Source organism: Athene noctua, chromosome 14 (assembly GCF_965140245.1).
Source record: "Athene noctua chromosome 14, bAthNoc1.hap1.1, whole genome shotgun sequence".
Taxonomy (NCBI): Eukaryota; Metazoa; Chordata; class Aves; order Strigiformes; family Strigidae; genus Athene; species Athene noctua.
Genome location: NC_134050.1, coordinates 15,842,524 through 15,863,698, shown reverse-complemented (window position 1 = coordinate 15,863,698; position 21,175 = coordinate 15,842,524). Strand labels below are relative to the sequence as shown.

Genomic DNA, 21,175 nt, shown 5'->3' with positions numbered 1-21,175 from the left:
AGGGAGCAACAAAGCCCTTAAAAACTAAGAGGAATGAAGTGCTGCCCTACCCTCTGAGCCAAGGGGAAGTGTATTGCTGAGATCCTGGTTTTTTTATTGCTGAAGGGGTAAATGAACATACTTATTTAGCAAAATACTTAGAGATTTAGTTGTATTTTACCCTGTGATAAAATTGGATTTTAGAAAAAAAATCAGTATTATTTTTTAAACTTTTTTGTCATTCTTGTCTTGTCTTGAATTAATATTGACTTCAGTGATATATCAAAAATATGTCTATATTCAAAAAAAGAACTATTTAGGATGGAAAACCAAACCAATTTTAGTTCATTTAAGTTTCTGGACAAATATTTTATCAAGAACTGAATGTTTATTCTGAAGAGTTTTGATGGAATACATTTTTATAAGCTCCGGTTAAATAAGATTCCCGTCCGTCTGATATTGTATGTTCTGTTATAAAAACAAAATAGAATTTCAAAATGGATTTCTGAATGTGCTAAACATTCCCAAGGACAAAGTGCAATTATTTATCTTTTTGGAAATGTTCATCCTAAAAGGTTTTGGGGTTTTTTCATATACTTTAGTGCTCTCATGAAAGTTGGAGATATCTCCAACTTCTGCGGCAAGCTGGAGCTATGCATATAGGTACTGCATAATGCCTACACAGTGGGATCCTGGTTTGGAGGAGGGTTTTGCCTGCAATTATGTCTTCACATTAATTACAAAGACAGGAAAAGGAAATGGGAGTGGTGTGTTCCTCTTCTTTGAGGAAATCAGTGTATTTCAAGTTTAATTTAAAGCTAAGAAACACCTTAAAAATCTTGTACAGTGGAACAGGAGATTAGTGTCAGGGTTTTTCTAGAAAACTTTCAAGACCAAATATACCAGCAGATAGAACAACTGCCATATTCTTGAAACTGCTGGCTTATTTTGTGAGTGGAGTGTTGAAAATCACCCCTACTCCTAATCTCCAAAATTTAAACCGGGTAAGTGTGTCCTCTTTAAAGAGCGTATTGCTCCTGGTGTCACTCATATCTCTTCTGACATTAGTATTTCTAATATTCTGGTTTAAGATCTCAGTGCAGTAAGGATTCATGGTTGGTAGGTATGGAAGTTGGTTTTCTTTCTGTTAGAATAGACCAGTGCCGTCATACCATGAATACTGAAACAGAGAAATATTGTATACATTAATGGAAATTAAAAAATTAATAATTTATAATCGATGACTACGTAAAAAAAAAATAATCTGTTATGCACCTTACTGTTAATCACAGTAGGGATTTCTTGACTTTTCAGCTTTGATTTACCGTTTTGTGATCCAGAATACAAAGCTTGTTAACTGTTTATTAGCATACTCTGATATTCTTAACATTGTACATAGTGAGTTAATAGATTAGTAAACAGTGTTAACGAAGTCTTCCTTATTAATTTCCCAGTGTAATAACAAATAGGCGTACCAGCATAGTTAACTGTACAGATAATTAGTGGTTGCATGTTTGGAGCCAGATTCTCTGCTATTATAATGGTGAAACAAGAGGAGTTTTACCAGCAAATAACTTGTCCAGTTTTCTGTTTGGCTGTCTGGAAATTCATTTTTACTTTGTAAGCCCCAGTGTTTTGGAAGATCTGTCTGCAGGTGAATCATGGTAAGATGGAAACTATTATTTCTAGGAAACAGCAGATGTTTAGGGGAGTTGGTGAGTGATAACTCCAGTATTGGGGTAACTGTCACTTTCTCAATGGGCATATCCCTGGTCGATGGCCTTAAGCTGGTAATAACCTAAGAGTTGATCTATTCTGTTGTTGGTTGGTTTGTTTTGTTTTGTTTTGTTTTTTAAGGGGGAGGTATCATCATCAATTAATAAATTAAAAAGCACATTCCTACATGCACAAGATTTTAAATTGGGAAGCTGGTGTCTATTGCTGGGCGGAACAATCATTTTAAGTAGCTGAACTAGATAAGTACATGTTGACATTTTTGTTTGTGCATAAATTAATTCTTGATGTTGTAGGCATAGCTGGATGCAGGGACCATTAAAAGAGCTTGACAGTGTCTGAACCAAGATTGTGATGTCAAACAGGAGGTGAAATTCACTTTATTCTAATTATTGATTAAAATTTTATTAACAGATTTTAAAGATATTGGTGGGGCAGCTCTTCAGGGATGAGCAACCTAAACATGTGCCTTCCTGTTTCCATAGCAACACATCACTTCCATCGTTTCCAGGCAGCCTAGACTGCATCCTGTACTGCAAGAGTATTAGATTCAGAAGAGCTATATTAACTGCTCAGTAGTTTTCCCTAAACCTTGCTATTAAATATTTTTGTTTTGGATGAACATTAGAATGAAAATGTGGTTGGGATTATTGTGCTTTTTCAGAGAAATAAATCATGGCAACAGAGCTGGAAATGAGAAATAACTGGCAACTGGGGTGAAGTGTTTTGGTCCAGTTCATTGACTGCAAAACTGGCTATTCCTGTGACTATGCAAATGCAATTTGCCAATAAGGCCAAGATTTTAGCCAGAATAGTTCTCAGTCTGGTAATTGTTGTTAAAATCTTTGGAAGTGTTTTTGATTCATATTGTTTGAGCTGTTGGAGAGAACTGAAGTAATGTAGTAAAGGTTAAGGCTATAAATGGTGGCCATTAGCAAGGATCAAATTTCCAGCACGGTGGCTTGGAAGCACATTTACAGGTGGCCTTTTCAAACTCAACGTAAGCAATCTGGTACCTTTCCAGGACCCTTGAGGCCATTTCAGACTGTGGCATATTCATATTTTGCTGTGAGCGTGAAACTGTTTTATTGGATTTGGAATGTCAAACTTGTCTATCAAGTTATAGATTTCTAAGACTGGGACAGAGCATTTCAGTATAATTTTCACACAGTTCTCAGCTGCTGTGAGCACAGGAAACTCCTTTTAAAAGAAGTGTATCCTTTGGATAGAGAAATATCTTTCAGAAAGATGCATCTTTTGTCTTGTCTGTAAGAGATGAATAATTCATTATATCCCTATGCAAATGTTTATTACTCTATGTGAAAAAATGTGTGTACCTTATTTCTTCTCTCCATTTGTGCAGTGTCAGTTTCTCAGTGATGAATCTCTGTCAAATACAGCAATGTGCTAGAGTGTTTTCTGAGCTGATTGCATGCGTATCTTCTGTTTTGGCATTGTGGAGGCTTAAATTACTGTTTAAACTGTGAATTTTAAAATGCTATTTTAATGTTACCGCTATACAGTAAAAGAAGCAAATTACTATGGGGGAAGTATTTAAGCAATGCATATAGATGCAGATCACCACAATGTTTTCCTTTGGCCTTCGGGATGTTTAATTTTCTTTTTCTCCATTTGTATAAATTTTTCCATGGGGTTATGTGAGGCATGTCAATAAAAATTGAGAGCTTTCACAGTGGTTGTTGCTATAGTTACATGGTGCAGCTCTTAGCCTCCTGCACAGAAAGTAAACCACCTGCAATTCCGTAAAATCCTTTATTGGCAGAGAAAGATTGAAAGAGACAGTACTGGTGTGCAGGTACAGAGCAAATTCTAGCTTGCTCTGATATCCTTGGAGCTAATGCTGTCTTCATGCAGAGGTCTGCAGAAATGATTTATGGATGAGGACAGCACAGAAGGGGGACAAAAGACTTTTTTTTTTTTTTTTTTTTTTTTTTTTTGAAAAAGGGTGCTGGATGCAGAAAATGGAAGATGAGAAATAAGTACCAAAATGAATTTTAAAAATCTCATAGCATATTTCAGCTTCAGGAAAAGAGGGACTAAGTTGCCTTTTAAAGCCCTCTGAGTTGTACCCCTCCATACAGAATCTCACTCAGAGAATGCTGCTGTTCTCCTGACTCTGGAATTCAGTGCTTAACTTAATCCTCAGGGTATGTACAGTTTAACACTTTTTCTCTCAACAGATCTCATGTGCATTCAGAAACCCTAAAATGGCTTTTAACATGGATTCTCTGTGCTGAGCTTAACTGAATTCTATTTTCACTACACATTATTTCCTTTTCTCTTTGCTTTATGGTCATTAAGTTGAGGATTTGGTGTGAATTACTGCTATAAACAGTAGACTTTTAAAAATCTTCTCTGGGATAGACAAATGTGCCTTGTCTGTAGATGGGGAGACAAAAGCACTGAGGAGCATTTTCCTATGGAATCACTGTAAAGGAGGCCTGTAAAAAGTCATCTTTACCTTCATGATTCCCTTCCTTGAGTTCCTTTTATGACTGAATAAAGTAGGATGGGTTTATTTCATATCAGTCAGCATGTGAGAAAGGACAGTTAAGTAAGTGCATGATGTCTCATCTTATGTTAAATTTGAATGTTCATTTTTCAAGTATGTTCTAAATATACAGATGAGCCAAGATTCCAGGACCCAATAACGCCTTCTCTGCAGGGTTTTTATTCACTTTTTTCTTAAGTTCCAGACTTATAGAGAATTGTGAAACTAATCCCATGGATGATTAAATAAACCAGAGATTTTTTGAGATTTTTCATTATTGGATTTCATTATACAATGTCCATGGGCTCAAGGTGAGGTCAGACCATGTAGCAGAGGAGGCGCAGTGTAAGATGTTCCCTGGCCTAAAGAGGTAAAAATTTAAATAGCTAAAATAGTCAAGCAGTTGGTGAGTAGCCTTTGGCCAGTAATGCAGGCAGCACTCAGAGGTTTAGTCCCGTGCTGTATGCTGCTGCTTGTGATGGTTTCTGCCATTTGTTGGGAGGGAAGGTCTGACCAGATCCCTTCAGAGCTCAGGAAGGAAGATTATATTTTTGCTTTGTGCAGGGTAATTCTCCCTCTATAATGAGAAGGTTTAGAGTCACAGGTCTAAGAGGAGCAAAGTGTTAGTAATGGAAACTGATAGCTGGAAATGAAGAAATTAGTCATGACTCAGGTTTTTGCTCTCAACTACAGGCAATCTTTTTTCCTCATGGCTTCTTTTCTCCTTTCAAGGAGAAGCTATTGGTCCCCTTGCCATTCCCATCAAGGCCAGCCTTCACTGCTTAAATCCTGTTAAGACCTTTGCTTGACTGCCAGTTGGAGAAGCAGCTTTGAATCCATCCATGTAGTCAGCCCGAAGGAGAGCTGGTTACCTAATCACATTGTCAGATAAGTAGTTTTTGCACCTCCTGGGACTTGGGTCTAGGCAGTGTGCACTGACATGAGGCTAAACTTGATTACATTGCCTTGTGGATGAAAAGTATGGTCAATATCATATTAGTCAAATAAAATCTTCAAAAGTATAATTATGCTTTAGAATGAACACAAAGTTGTCATTGTCTAATTGTTCTCTGGAGAGACAAAAAATTTTTCAGTAGCAAAAGCATCTAAAAAGCATCTCTTGCAGAGAGAGAGCAAGAAATACTTCTCCCTGTGAGAGCTTTGGGAGTTTTCTAAACCAAACAAAAACCCCAACCAAAGAACACCACCCCCTGCCCCCAACCTAATTAAAAAGAAGATTGAAATAAAGTGGTGTGGGAACTGTAGACTAATTAATTAGAAGGCTCCCCTAAGAAATTTCTGAAAAGGATAGCGTCTCATGCTAGAAAGTAAACAGTTCCATCAGCAACCTTTCAGCAGGACACTTTGACCAAGAGAGGTGTTGAAGATCAGAGCTGTTGAAATTAATGGAACTGTATTTCAACACAGTGATTTAAAGACAGTTCTAAACAACAAAGAGCTACTACTTAGACATGAAAATAGTTCCTATTTCCTTAGAAATTAGTAAAGTGCAATGTTTTTCCTCCATACTAATAGCATTCTCATGCAGAAATTGGAAACAGACTTAAAACATCAGGTAGCTGAATAAAGTTATGAAGTCCCCATTAAAGTTAATCATATACAACTTAATTGTCTTTGAATCAAGACTTTGCTTCTTTTCCTTTCCTATAGTACATATTTCAACTAGATACCAAAGATGCAGTAAAGCAATAAAGATAGATTACGGTGTTTACCGAAGTGGCACCTAATGTGGTGTTGATCATCATGGGATAGAAAGTTTTTGTTAACTGGACAACATTTTAAGTTGCCTGTCTATATGTGACATTATGGAAGATTACACCTGTATTCTCCAAATTGTTTAAAGATTTGGGGGGCACTTGAAATCTCAGTTTCTGATTTTGCCTTTGAAGTATCTGATTTTTCAGAAAGCTCAGTGTCTTCTGACAACAAGTTTGTAAAGCAGCTTGGGCTGGGCATCTAGGGCAAGACTTGTCTGTATGAACTGTAAGCTATGTCTGAGCTAGTCCGATATCTATAGGCAGGGGAGAGGGAAAGATGTTGAAAGATGTTCATTGTTGAAAACAGCTTTTTACAATTTGGACTTAAATCTCTCTGGCAGCAGCCAAGATGCTGGCTGCTTCATACATTTACCTATGTAGATACTAGATACACATCTCTATTTGCCTAGGCAAGATCCATGATTACATGTATGTTTTCTGTAGAATACATGTCTGCATGTGTGTTTATGTACATACAAATATTTTACAAGACAAATGTTCAGTGTAGTATTGCCAGTTGTGTTGTAATTCTTTTTACTCTTTTTTTAGACAGTAAATTGAGACAGACAATGAGTGGTCTTTCCCTTGACCAGGTTGGTTTTGTACCTTTTGTAGTATTTTTAAATAAAGATTATGGTCTTTATTTTTAACCTTTCTGTGTCAAAAGTTATATGGAGAGCTTTAAAATGCTGATAATCATCCCAAAAAAGGCTGTAATTTAAGGAAAAAACCAGCACTTTTAAGTGTTTGAATTATTTGGGAATATGAATCACTTCTGCGAAGTTGATTGGACTCTTAAAATTCTTATTCTTGCTTTGTCTATTCCTGGGTAGATTTAAAAAGCCTACAGAGTCAAAATGGCATTTCAGTTCACTCGTGAACTGTTCTGTCAGTAAGTGATCTTGAAGAATAAAGATCTCTTGGCTGTACTGTACAAGAAATATTTTAATTATTGGTACTCAGCAAGCTTTAAGTTATCACAAGACCTTTGAAACAGAGTCAAAGAACAGTTTTAAAGTTACTTAAGGAGACATCTCAACATTGTCTGACTTTGTCACCTTCATATTTGGTTGTTCTGTTTACCAGTAGTTTAAAGAATAAATTCAGCTTCTCTTATATTGATACTGCAGGTTAGTGAGAACTACTTTGTATAGCATTCATTTGTTTGTATGTTATAGTCCTGTGGACATGCATGCATATCATGTATTGCTTTTCTCACTGCAGACTGAAGCTTGCTGTTTCACCAGAAATTTGGGCTGATTTGATTTTTACACTATTTTCTCAGTAATATTATCCATAACTTCAAAGGCTTTCATGCTATTACTTTTTCTTTGGGAGCAATGATAAATATTTGTTGTAGTGTCAAATGTGGCCTTAAATTCTAACTAATTCTTTTCAATCTAGCTTGCTTTCTAGATTGCTCTCTATAGGTGCTCCTCCTCTGTGATTAGCCTAGTGCCAACTGTAAGATGGAAGAAACTGGCTTTATGCATGAACACAGGAAAGAACAGAGAGGTCAATGCATGAAGGAGACCCCATATTTCCAGTGTTTCCTCTTCCTCCAAAGGAAGGAGAACAAAGCTCTTGAATTCTTAATTTGGTCAGGTATTATTTCAGGAAGAGAGTTGGGGTTTGGGGTGAGTTTTTTGTTTGTTTTTCTTATTCTCAAGAATAATTTGTTATCGCAGTCCTTCCAAAATGGTGCCAGATATTTCTGTCTTGATTCCAGCTGGTTTCCTGTTCTCCCTGAGGTTATGCAGAGGATCAGATGGGGTAGTGCCAAACAGCATCTCAGGGACCCAGCTTGCATTGTCCATTCTGGTCCCCTGACCTTCTGGAGCTGGCACGGTGCCTCTGAATCCCTCTGCCCATCAGCTGTTCTTCCTGTCACTGTGCCAAAGACAGGTTTTACTTTGTAACCTCAGATCCATGCACCTGATGCACAAATGCTGTTTTCACTATGGCTATTTTGCCAGGGTCCAGAAAAATGTACTAGAGCAGAAACTTTCAGAAAATATCTCTGCAGTATTAATTGCAGGAGGTTTTCATCTCAGGACACTCTTTTGTGCTTGCCTTCCTTCAAGGACTGACTTGATACATTTCCTCTACTTAGGGAGCCGCCTGCAATTAAGAATTTGGGTGCATCTTATATCGATGGAGGCAAAGTGGTGAGGTGTCCTCAGAATGTACCTTGGGCCATGCGGCAGGGATGTTGTTTGCCTTTCCTCATCAGAACAACTCAAATGGTTGGTCACTTAGCACCCAAAGCCTGAATCATGGGACTCTTTTTTTGCTTGCTTTCATCTTTTGTCACAGCTCTGTCAACTATCACTCTATTTTCTTCTTTGAAAGGGATGTGGTTAGTTCAAAAAACTGTGTTATATGAGCAATGTTAATGTGGGGATGTTACCAAGTCATTTTCTAGGTGTTCAAATGACCCAACTATTGTTGTATCTGAGTAGATCTTGAGGTACCCTGTTTAGACCCCAGGACAGCAGCGAGTACAAGGATCTCTATAACAATAGGCACAAAACTGAAGACCAACAGACAAGGCACGTGACCCATAGGAGCTTTATTAGATGTGCACTTGCACTACAGTACAGTGTGTATAGGCACACTTGAACCAGATACAAGTAGGTTGAACTCAAGCACAACAGTTGCAGCACAGAGGAAACGTAATCCACAAATCCTGCCCAGAAAGGAGGGTTAGTTCATCCTGAACTCTCTCCGACTGCAGCTATGCTATAGCTTTGTATCAAGCTAGGTATTTGAAAGCTCTCACGGGTACACATGTACTACAGTGTTGTCGCTGTTAAAACTGCACTGTGAGACTTGCAGGGGAGCCATCGTCTGAGCCATTGTGTTACGCTAAATTTACAACTTGAAACTTTGCACAAGAAGGCATCCTAATAACATCACTGCTGAGTTGCAACTACTTCTGTTCTGAAGCAGTGTTTGCATAACTGTGAGAAAATCTCCTAGTTCAATCTGTAAGAAGGAAACTGAAAAACTCAGCGGCCACTTGTTTCCTTGAAATGTTCTCTTTTCATTTCTAACACTTTAATTTATGACTTCTGGACTTCACCTCAGATTACTTGTTAAGCATGGGAGAAAAGCCCTCACTTGTTTAATATCAACAAGCAGTTTTTTTAGACTTCACTCAACAGTAATGCACATTCCTATCATGTGTCTTGAAACTTGACCAAAATGCAGCCTTACAATTGATAAGGGAAAATGAAAGGGGGAAAGTCCAGACTAAAGCCCATTTAAAGACAAAGCTATTTTACAGATGTCCATATGGAAAGTTTACACATTTTCACTTTATGGTTCTGAGTTAGAGAACTGTGTTCTGCAGAAAAGGAACACCTTCAGAGATAAACTCTAGAACACACACTTTTGTTCAGTGCAAACAGCCCTTCAGGGGAAGAGAATAGCAGTCAGATAAACAATTGTAGGTAAATGTGACCATATGGAATATCTTTTTGCCTTTTGTTGTATCGTATTTTTTTATAAGCTGCCAAGGACTGACAGCCATATATATAGCCTGGTCTGCATGATCACCTTAAAACTACATACTTGTAAATAGATCAATGTATAATACAAAGAGTTGCTTTATAAAATGTGTTAAGCACCAAAGCATTTTGAAAATATTCTTTTCCAACCTAGCTGCTCTTTCTTGAGGAGAGGGTTCCTGAGAGCCCAGTGGGGTCTCTTGTTCCTGACTTCAGCCAACCAAGTAGGAGGAAGCACCATTTCACCTGCATGCTGCTGCTGCTCATCTTGCTGTCTGTACCTTCTCCTGCTCTATGATTTGCTTAGTGCTTTAGAAGCTACATATAGTACTGTAATGCAGTTTGAGGGGTTTGTCAGATTCTTGTTTCTACGTTCATCATTGAACTTTTTATCATCTATTACTTTTCCTAGGCCTGTTCTGGAGAAGGCCTTCAATTCTAAGTCTTTTGATGTAATGTTCTAGGTCAGAATGAATTGCAACTGTTCCCTCCTTTATATAATCATTTGCATCAGTTAAATGTGTGTGTCAATTTGTAATGGTAATGCTTTATACCCAGAACCAGATGGCTGCAAATGGCATTGGCACCTGTGGTCCCATGGGACACTTGAATGACTCACACCCTTCTAGATGCTCTTTGACATACTGCTTCATCCATTTTATTTTGCATGGGTGACCTCCTTCGAAGCACTTAGTATAAGGTATTTTCTATATGATCTGTTTCACATCATCGAGAGGGTTATGAGACTGCAGTCTCTGGCTCTGTGTTGCAGTCATGATTGTCTACTTCTGGTTGTACAAAGTTAAAGCACTGTGACACGTTTAATGCCTGTCATTTTGAGAGACAGGGATGTAAGTTCTGAATACATGTCACACTCTGCTGTGCCTGATATTCTGATGGAGCAGACTTTGTTCAGAGCCTCAAGACAAATCTCTTCATTAACTAATTTGTCAGGTGTTTTTGTCCTGTACTTGAGAGAGCAAAATTTAAAGATTTTCTTGTCTTCTACAGGTGTAAAAAAAAGCATCTTTAATGCTTAATCCTCTCTGCACTGCAGCTGCTTCATGTATGATATAATCCTCATGTATTGTCAGTGGACCAGATACGTTCAGTCTTGCACAAAGTCGTGAGCCCAGGTTTTGTTCTGTGTTGAGCTGGAGATGCTTTCCTGTTGGGAAGGAATTGACATGTTTGAGTAAAACTAAAAGGAAAACGTTGTGTAGCACCCATCAGCTTTAGTCATAATAAGTACCATTTGTGTTTCCCTGTGAAAACAGAAATGTGAACAGTTAATTCTTTCAATAGATTTCTCTCCTTGCTACCTACACACAGCAAAGCAAACGTCTTCATTTTACAAGACCTGAGTTTTGCCACAGAGATTGTAAAGGTGCAGTGGCCCAAGAAATCTGTGGTTTCAAGTATGTTGTTTTTAAATCCTAGGATATAGTTTTGTGAATTTCTTCCTCATGTTTTTGTCTTCAAAATGCACTGTGTAACTGAGAAGGAAAAAATAAAATCTGTCATAAACTAGCCTGAATAGTAACCTAAACTGTGGCTTCTTTGATGCAGTGTGGAATGATTCTCTTAAACAGATGCATATTAATTTGTGCGGTGAGCCATTCAGCTCCTGCTTTGAAGTGTCCTGTGAGAACAGAACAAAATTTTTATTGTCACTGTATATTTGCAAGATAGCAGTACCTCTAGTGAACGGGCTCAGTTATTTGCCTGATGCTTAAAACAGAGTATAGGAAAATGCACAGCATGTTCCTATGAAACTGCTAAGGCTTTTTTGGTTAAGTGCCATTCTTACTGTATCTTTCTCTACTTCTCTGAATTGCTGTATGTTGGAATCCCTCCCCATGTGCAGTTTTCAGGCTGTGCCAGATGTGCTACATTGCCCTTCACTGCACACTCAGAAATGATATCATAATCATGATTCTTTCCCCTTCCCATTTTGTAACTCTTGGCTATTTGTATGCTGTAGAAGTGAGGATAGTAAAGATTAGATGTGCTCTGTGCTGCTCTTCTGTTTTGCCACTCGTGGGATAGATACTGATCCTGAAGGAGAAACTAGAAATTAGAATTTCCCAAATGAAATTAATTTCAAAGATGGGTAGCCTTATTGCTCTACTTTACAGTATTCCACATACCACTTGGCTCCCTAAGCCATACTGGGCATCTTGTATACTCCAGCTGATTTTCTGACCTTCTTCAATAGGTAGTTGTATACTGTAATTAGATATTTTGACAGTTGGCCTTGAGGCCCTGATCCAGTTTGAAGTCCCTGCTGTATTACACAATATACAAGTATAGGCAGAAAAAAGTCTGACTAACAAGACAGTGCTTTTGCTGTAAAAAAAAAAAAAAAAGAAAAAAGAAAAAACAAAACCCACCAAACTTCACTTAAGATATTAGTTTAGAGCACAAAGTCAGAGAAGTCCGTATTGTGCAGGCTTCATGCATTTGTTATGAGTAGCTGTTTGAGGCCATTGGAAATTTTTTCTTTCCAGGTACCATGATGAACCACAGATGCATGACCTGAGTCATCTGATCTCCCGGTTGTGTAAAGCCACTGCCGAGGAGGGGACTGAGTGGTCAAGGTCTGCTGCCTGGGGAGAACTTAACTAATGATATAGAGGTGGAATGGGGACAGATTGTTCACTGGAGGCTAACTTTGAAGTAGCATGTCCTTAGCACCATGACTTTGTACTTAATATGAAAAATGTATGTTGTTTCCTATCTGTATATTGTGTTAGCACTGCAATGCCTGTGATTTTTATGCAGCTTACTGTAAAGTCAGATGTGCATTTTTGAGGGTTGTGGTACAGAGCAATTCTAGCAGCAGTTGGGTGGGCTGCCTGGAGCAGCCTCCCCCTTGAAAATGTGGGTATAAATGTAGTTCCATAATAAAACTGGCACTATATGAATATCTCAGTTGTTTTCTACTTTTAGAGGTACCATATTATGTCTTGGGAGCATGTCATCTGATATTCCACTTACTGAACTTTACCTTTAATAAGATTTTGCAGAATGCTCAGACTTCCTTTTTAGTTATGTTTCCATGTTTTTCTGAAGAAAAGAATTCAACCCCATTTCTTATATTCTAAAATTGCAAATCTTTTGCACTGATGACAGAATTGTTGCTAACAAAGCCACAAAAGTTTAGAGGGATATTTATTTTATGTGACACCCTGGATTGCCAGATGCCCTGAAAAAATGGGGAGACTTATTCACTTGTGTTTTACAGCTCTTTGGGGGAAGTATGGTCTAAATCTCCTTCTACATACTGTTACATTTTTCCTTGTGAGGTTTTGAATGCTTTCAGATAGTGAAGGGGGCATGAATGACAAGTGAATTTTGTTTGTGGTCCAGCCCTGATGCTGTTTAAAGTAATTTGACTTTCCCTGAGCTGATCTCTTGCCTACTGTAACTTTATCTATAACCATCTGTAGAGTGGCACTTTTTTAAGGTTAAAAAAAAATATTTAAATAATAAATAATAAAAAATAAATTTAAGGTTAAAAAAAACAATAATTTGAGGTATTGTAGAGTATTGCTAAGAGCACAGAGCCTATACAGCAGAGCTGTACAAAGACATTTTAATAAATCCTTAAAATATGAAGCTGTCTGAATAGCTTGGCTTTAAGATACTTGGATTGTCTTTAAAGCCAACTTTGGTTTGTGTGGTTAGAAGAGTGGGAGAGGAGAAACAGAAAAGAGACAAGCTTTTAAGAAGATTTCAGTGATAAGCCTCCAGGGCACGGACTGGTTTAAAAGCAGTCTGTTGACTGAAACTAGGCTGCAGTGATAGTTGTAGCTTCTTTGTTTCCAGTTTTCCTTGCTTTACCTTCAAACTGATTGTAAGGATGTGATTTATCATCACCTGTCTTCAGCTGTTTAAAACTGATATGCCTAGGCTAAGACAATCACTTGGTCTCCCTCTATAGTCACCGGAGTGAGGTAGATTTGATTTTGACACCAGTGTTTGGATAAGAAGAATTGCCTGTTGGCGAGGTGTAGATGACTCCATTGGCTCTTGAGGAAAACTGGAGGAATACGATCCTAAGCTAAGTGGCTTGATTTTTAGGTGGCTGAAGCTAAGTGCAGGGAATCTCACCCAGAGCATCTTATTTGCTAACATTGATTCTTCTCATCTGAAGAAGAGAGTACTCAGCAATGAGGAGCGACTCTAAATCCCCAGAATCCTGTCTTCTGTCCAATATGCTGCAGCTTTATTTTATCTAGAAGTACTTTTCTCCAGTTTAATCAGCCTCTAGTCTGCAGTTATCACTTCAGTTACCTTGAAAAAAACCCTTCTAATTGTTGCAAATAGAAGGAGAGTAGTAGTCCCTTCTTGTTGTGTGTGACCAAACCAGACAGATTTGTTAAGGGTTTTTTTTCTTCCCATTTTTTTTTATATTTAATGTTCGGTAAAAATATTGCATAGTCTTACTCTAGACTTTTATTAGTGTGACTGTGAACACAAGTGAAATTCCTTTGGGATTCTGCTGTGTTGCTGTGTGAGTTCTGTGATATCATTTGTACTTCGAGTATTTATGATCATCCTGGTTTCAGCTGGGATAGGCCTAGTAGCTGGCACAGTGTTTTGGCTTTAGGATGAGAAAAACTTTGATAGCACGCTGATATTTTAGTTGTTGCTGGTCACTGCTTACACTAAGTCAAGGACTTTTCAGCTTCTCATACTGCCCTGCCAGGGAGCAGCCTGGGGGTGCACAAGGAGTCAGGAGGGGACACAGCGGGGACAGCTGACCCCAGGGGTATCCCCCACCCCATGGCATCATGAACAACAAAACTGGGGGGAGCTGGCTGAGGGGGGGCAGCCCGCTGCTGGCTGGGCATCGGTCAGCCAGTGGTGAGCAACTGCATTGTGCATCACTTGTATATTCTTTTATCTTTATTATTATTTTCCCTTTTCTGTGCTATTAAACTGTCTTTATCTCAACCTGTGAGTTTTACCATTTTTCTGACTCTCTCCCCATCCCACTGTGGGGGAGTGGGCAAAGAGCTGTGTGGTATTTAGCTACCTGCTGGGTTAAACCACAATGTTTTAAAAGAGAAAAGGTGAATGCGATGTATTATGCTGTTTCACTTAACCAGTAACATGGAGCAACTTTTCCTCTGCACCTTACCAAACACAAATCACTTGGTTTGAGAACATGCTGCAGTGCTTGTTTTAAATTTAGTTAGAAGCAATTTGTAGCTGTATTAATACACATCATTCTAATGGTCTTTCATCCTGGGAGGGTCTGGCACAGGCATAAAAATTGAATTTTCTCCTGAAAGCATGTACAGCTGCTGGGACTGCGTTGAGTTTTTTATTAGCAATAAACTGTGAATAGAAGCAATCAAAAAGAAAACAAGAAAAAAAAAAAGAAGCAGGGGGAATGTGGGGGAAGGAAAAAGAATTGAAATGGTGCCCTTTACCCCAAGGCTAGCCATTAGTTCCTCTTAATGAAGGCCTTTCCTAACTATGCAGATATTCCTTCTATGTAATTTTTTAAATGGATGCTTCATTATCTTTGATCTTTATTAACTTAAACTTCTGTGCCAGTGATTCACATAGCTCCTTGTTTCCTCCTGGCCAGTGTCACCACAGTCATTTTGCCCAGCCCTCCTTCAACTCCAAATTTTGTTATGTTATTACAAAAAAAAGGACTGTGTGTTTTCTGCAAAGTCTGTTTCCTCTGACACAAATCTAGCATCTGGCTTTTTTTATGTCCAAACCTTTCTCTAAATCTACAGAAGATGTAGTATGGTATACCTTTTATTTTCACAACAATAGTTCTCTGCCTTTTAGCTCCCTGACTTCTGACTTGATTCTCATCAGAATCATTTTTGTGGCCCGTCATTCTGTATCTGTCAGCTGCCCTTTCATCCCTTCAGATTTCTGCCTGGCTTTCCACAGATGTATGAGACATTTTTTGATAAGACCATTCATAAATCCTCGTTACTCTCTATTTTTATCTTGCCAGTTTTCGCTCTTGGCCCATTTCAGTAATGATGGAACTTACTGGAGTCATGTAGAAAGACCTATTTGGTGGCCTTTCTACATTCCTGGGAGAAGTAAAGGCTGGGAAGGACTCAGTGATCCTTATTTTAGGGGAAATGTTCTTGTCTGGGGGTTTCTTAGCTTGTAAATTTTTCTGGTTTTTTTTAATTGTTTGACTGGATGTATTTATCAATCTGAGAGGTTGATATCCCCCTGCACTATTTTTTTGAATATTTATTATTGTATTAATGTTCCATTAAGCAGTTTGTATTTCAAGGTGACCAAAAACTTTCTATTTTCGTCTCTCTTGTCCTGATGGGACAGGATGAAAAAAATAAAATCCTTTAGTCAGATGTAGTTAGTCTCCATATAAACATTCAAGTTGTACTAATTGTTAGTGGTCTAGTAACAAAAAGGTTACCACAGTCATCATATTAATGTAAGGGCATGTTATATTCCCTTTTCATTAAACTTGGAAGTTTTCCCACTCTTAAGTAGGTTTATTCGCAGGTTTCACATAATAACTGCAAAAGAATGCCTTTTCTTAGGTGCAGCTGGTTTTCTTTCTTTGATTATTTTTCTCCCTGAATAATTGTTCTCTGATGTGTCTTGAGTCTCAGTTTGTGATGTCTTTTTCCTGATTGTTAATATTTACATAGATATATATACCTGTAACCTTACCAAAAAAATGCCAGTTAACCTCTTGGATGTTGTGATCTGTTGATATCTAAATGGGATATGTCGTACATTTACTTTTTGATACTTTTCTGCAGCACAAGTATGGGCATAGGTTGGGCTGTCAATACTGCACCTGCGTGCTCATGAGAAAATATGGTGCCTTCTAAGATAAGAGTAACAGAACTGCTGTATTAGGTGAGATGTATCTAGCCTACTGTGATATTCTAGTGGTGGGTTGTTGTTTTCCATTACCTTAAAAAATTATCAAGAAAATTAAAGGTCATTGTTTAATTACCTCTGACTTTAGTAATGTTTACACTTAATTACAGAAGAGGAGAACTTTAATATCCTAATATGTAAAGAAAACAAACAGTGAAATATTACTGGATTTGTAGGAGAGAAAGATGGTCCTGCTAGCTCTGCAATAGTCTGTTTCTGAATTTTGAAAAGTAAAATTATTGTAGAATTATGATTGGAATTGGATTTTGTGAATTTTGGCACTTGTCATTATATGGACTCCAGAATGGTACTTCGTGCTGTTAATACCTGCTGCTTTTCAGAAATACCAATGGCATCAGAAACATGATTATATTGCAGGATGGCTTTCCTTTTTATTACAGAAATTCACAGGCACAGTCTGTGACAAGTCAAATAAAGAAAAGAAAATAGGGAAGAAATATCTCTTGTAGTTCAGAATAAGAGTTTTTTGGGTGGATTTTTTTATTATGCCAGCCATTTATAGAATAGAATTTACATTGTGCTTCAGGAAAGAGTACTGTGGGGTAATAATAATACATGGATCATGATTTGAGATATAAAAGAGTAGATGTTACAAAAATAAATAATAATGAGGGAAAATAAGGATAATAAAAGCGGTGAAATGATGTCAAAGCAAGCAGAAGAGGTAAGGCAAGTTGTCAGAGACTTGTATTTAAAGGAAAAAGGCAAGATGAGAATTTGAAAGTAGGACTGAAATGTAATTTGGCTGCTCTGTAATTCTGTGTTCCCCAATGGTACAGATCATGCTGTGAATTACTGAAGTTCCTGGCCTTGGTTTGTGATAGTTTTGCTTACTAGGGGGAGCTTGAAAGACAGGGATTCCACATTATTTCAGGGAAGGTCCTTAAACTGGGGAGAGATTTCTGTGGGCTCTGTATAAATATGGACCATGCATTTACTAAGTGATTTTCAAATGTCCTTGTTGTTTTAATCTTTCTCATGTTGTTAACAATATGGAACAAGATAGAGAGTAATTCATTTGGGTTTATTTACATTTTCAAGAGAACCACCAGAACATTGTTCCCACTTAAGCAGAATTTCTTAGAACCTAATTAGAAGATGACTTGACAGATCTGCTCCCCCAAACCAACCAAAGCTTTTGTGTTCCTGTGATCTTTATTCAATATTTTGTATGCTCTCTTTTAGGTGGCCAGTGCTTCTCTTGGGGATGGAACGAGCATGGGATGTGTGGTGATGGCACAGAAGCAAACGTTTATGTCCCGAAGCCAGTCAAAGCTCTTGGTTATGCAAAACGGATCTTAATTGGATGTGGGGCAGGACATTCCATGGTTCTTTGTGAAACTCCAGATTAGATTTGGCACACCTGAAATCACAGCATCATGGATGCAGACGGACATTTTTGGATTGCGCAGCTCAGAAGTGCTGCAAGAGGATTGCCCATGATTAACACAATAGTTGGAAAGTGCAGAAGGTTTTTTTAAGACTAAAAGGAACAAGTATGCATAGAAAACTGTAATGTTTTAATAATTGTTTAATGAGTCCTTTTCACAGGGATTTACTTTCTTACCCACAGATAGTGACAGACATTTTGCCTTGATGCAATACTATTGAAGGAAGAATTACTTGTTCTTCTGAGAAGCCTCTGAGGAGGAAATCAAGTGCTTAATTGCTTATTGTTGGTGTATAAATTCAATCTGAGGAAACTGTCTGAAAAGGTGGAGACACAGGGCCCCTTCTAGTCTTTTATTATTGTATCTTTATGTCATGATGAGCATGTGTTGCACCTGCCAACTTCTGCTGGAGTTGTAAGCTCCCAGCATCTCAGAAAATCCAGTTTGCATCACGGAGCAATGCCAGTGCACATAAATAGATGCAGACACACATTTTAAACAGAAGATTAGGATTTTTAAAAAAAGAGAGGTATAATTTAGAAGGCTGGCAAAAGAGGAAAATGAGGCCTTTCTGAACTAGCTATATCTTGATTAAACTGTGAAAGGAACAATATTTCTGAGAAATTATCTTCTGTGCCAGACATCAGTTTATTATAGATTTACAGGGATGCAGATCTGCAGGAACTATCATTTAACTTGCAGACCAAACCTGAAGTTCCTGAAGCTACTGCTCAGGAAAGAAGAAATTATAAGAGATCTTTGAAACAGTAGAAAAGTTCTTGTCTAAGGTCATAAGTCAGTTGTAGCTGCTGAGAACCGTTTTGATCCAACATAGCTCCTGTGTTTCCAGTTGCCATTGAATAGGAAGACATCAAAATTTAAATAGGAAGTTTTTACAAATCCTCCAGCCTAAAAGGCAGACCAGAATGCCTCTGATAATTTCAGGTTAGTTTTCACATCTGTTTCACAGCCCAGCTGAGCTACTGTTCAGAGCATGCCCATAGTACTTGTTCCAGGTGAGCGCTTGGCAGAGAATGTCAGCCTAACACTTGTCTTGGTAGGAGAAATGAAAAAATGCAAAGTATCTTCAGATATTATTAGCTGCCTATGCTGAGCAGGATTTTGGAAGCTATTTATAAAACTGTTTTTCACACAAATACAGTGGATGCCATTAAACTGGATGTTTACCACCCACGATAGTTACATTTGCTGTGGTATTTGATGCATTTCAAGTTCTAAATATAGAGAATACTACTGTGTGGTAAATGCACCTTTTAATGAGACCTAGTGTTGCTAAACAGTGGTTTAGTTTTTAAAGCAAGCTTGCCAGGGAAGAAGCCTTGCAGAATTAAAAAGTGCTCAGAGACAGGCTCTTAGGAAAAAGGACAGGAAGACTTTCTAATGATATATCAGCTTACACATGGGGGAAGGAATTAAGGAGGTAATATGGGCTGTGAGGGATTTTTTCCCCCCTTGGTTTTACAGCAGTTATAGTTTATGGCCTAGTTTTCAAAGGCATTTTCTTTTTCTGTTTAGTGGATGAGAAACTTGAACTGTCTATGAAGCTGATTATAACAGTTGTATTCTAGGTACTGAAAGAATCTGTATGCATAATCTAATGGGTCCTCTGCAAAAGTGCAGATTTGAGACTTCTATTGTAAAGTGGTTTTTTAATCCATGGGTTAGCTGTGGTTCTTTATGGCAATATGCTGTTCCGGGCTGTGACCCCTTGCACTTGTTATTTATCAAAACTGCTGTTTATGGACTCTCAGTGCCGTTTTCTAGATACCACAGCCTCTCTATTATACGCACTGAACAGTTTTTCATGCTCTTTTTACAGTCATGTCTGAGGTTTCTACCTTTGTTCTACTACAAAGTCTGTGTACCAAATAAACATGTTATCTTGTTTCAGTAATCATACCCTCTAAATAATTCTGTTTCTTGATTAATCACAGGTAGTATGTGTGCCCTATAACATAGGGATTACTGTACTGAGCATATTTTGACTGTGTGTGCTATTCTGCCATTCATTTCAGAGGAATCCAACAAATTCTGTAACAAATAAATGCAACTTGGTTATTTGAAATGTCATTCACTTATTCACATCTGTAACATGAACACACTTTTGGAAATGCAAAGAATGAAGGGGTACTTTGGTTTGTTCTTGGTCCTGATTTTGTGTTTCACATGTGCATCTGATCTTCATCTCTGAAAGGGCTAGAACTGAATTTTCATTCCTTTGTTTCACATATATAGATCGAAAACTTTGGGAAGTAATGACTTGTCTTGAGAGCTTGACATACTAAATGCTTTGTCATCAGTCAGGACTTCTAGATGCTGCTGTAGTATGAAGAGTGAATAATAATTCATTGTAGATGGTACATGGTTGAGTGTCAAAAACAAGTTGTTGCTCATTCATTCAGAAGTGAATGCCCTGTTTTGTATGTCAGTGTGCTTTGTTTGCAGAATAAAACATTGTACAAAATCAGCTAAGGCTTTCTGCTGCACGGAAGGGAGCACACGGTGAAAAGCTCCTAATCAAGTGAAGAAACACCCTTCCTTGCTGGTGTCCAGAGCTTGGTGACTGCTGCCTCTTGATGTCCGATGGAGAAGGTCAGTCTCTGCAAGGCAAAATGTAAAGTCCCTGTACTACGTCAGTGCTTCTGCAGTGCATGTAAAGATGGATTTCTTTATGCAGGTCTTCAGTGCTAAACCAAGCAAGTCTTTTACGTAAGCATTCTGCATTCATGTTCAGATGCAAACAAACTGAGGAGGTTTGTAATACATACAGATAGAAGGCTGGAACAAGGTAAGCTAGTGTCTGTGCAGCTGCTCTCCCCTCCTGTTTTCTGAAAATAAGCACACCTATCAATGAGCTGACATTCATGAGGGGGAAAAGGTGAACTTAATATCACAGCTTTGCTGGAGAACAAGTTGTGAACTGTTGACTTTCAGTCCAGAGAGCTTTCAGGCTCTTGGGTGGAGGGGGAAGGGAAACTTGTGTGTACTCCTGTTGTGTGAAGTCCTAGGAGATCCGCAGCTGTTACTCGTGCAGCCTCCGTGTGCACCAGCGCACGACAATCCTGTTCCATTTTAAAGCACGTTGGTAGGAAGGTGTGTGTGTTGTGTCTGAAGTTTCTATCTTTTGGAGGATTTGTTTGGGCTGCTTAGCAGTCACTTGATTTATTTGACTTTGTGTAGCATTCCTGAGTGACTTGATACTTCTCTGCTTAGAATGCTAGACCCTGTATTTGAAGTGCATTCATCTGAAAGAAGAATTCAGTCCTATCTTTCTTCCCATTTGCCCAGACACCACTTCTTACATGACACTGGCTTCCCTCC

The 21,175-nt window shown here is 38.2% G+C and overlaps 2 protein-coding genes across 2 annotated transcripts in view; one reads left to right on the top strand and one right to left on the bottom strand.

The window, feature by feature from the left end:
- SERGEF (secretion regulating guanine nucleotide exchange factor) overlaps positions 1 to 20,374 on the top strand; it is a 157,850-nt gene extending 137,476 nt beyond the window's left edge. The window contains 2 exon segments of the mRNA XM_074918555.1: positions 17,628 to 17,777; positions 17,780 to 20,374. Coding sequence (XP_074774656.1) covers positions 17,628 to 17,777; positions 17,780 to 17,889 — 260 coding nt within the window. The 3' untranslated portion in view covers positions 17,890 to 20,374.
- Positions 10,446 to 21,175, bottom strand: part of KCNC1 (potassium voltage-gated channel subfamily C member 1) — a 129,848-nt gene continuing 119,118 nt past the window's right edge. The window contains exon 4 of the mRNA XM_074918548.1: positions 10,446 to 10,683. Within this exon, the coding sequence (XP_074774649.1) occupies positions 10,502 to 10,683 (182 nt within the window). The 3' untranslated portion in view covers positions 10,446 to 10,501. The remainder of the gene's footprint in view (positions 10,684 to 21,175) is intronic.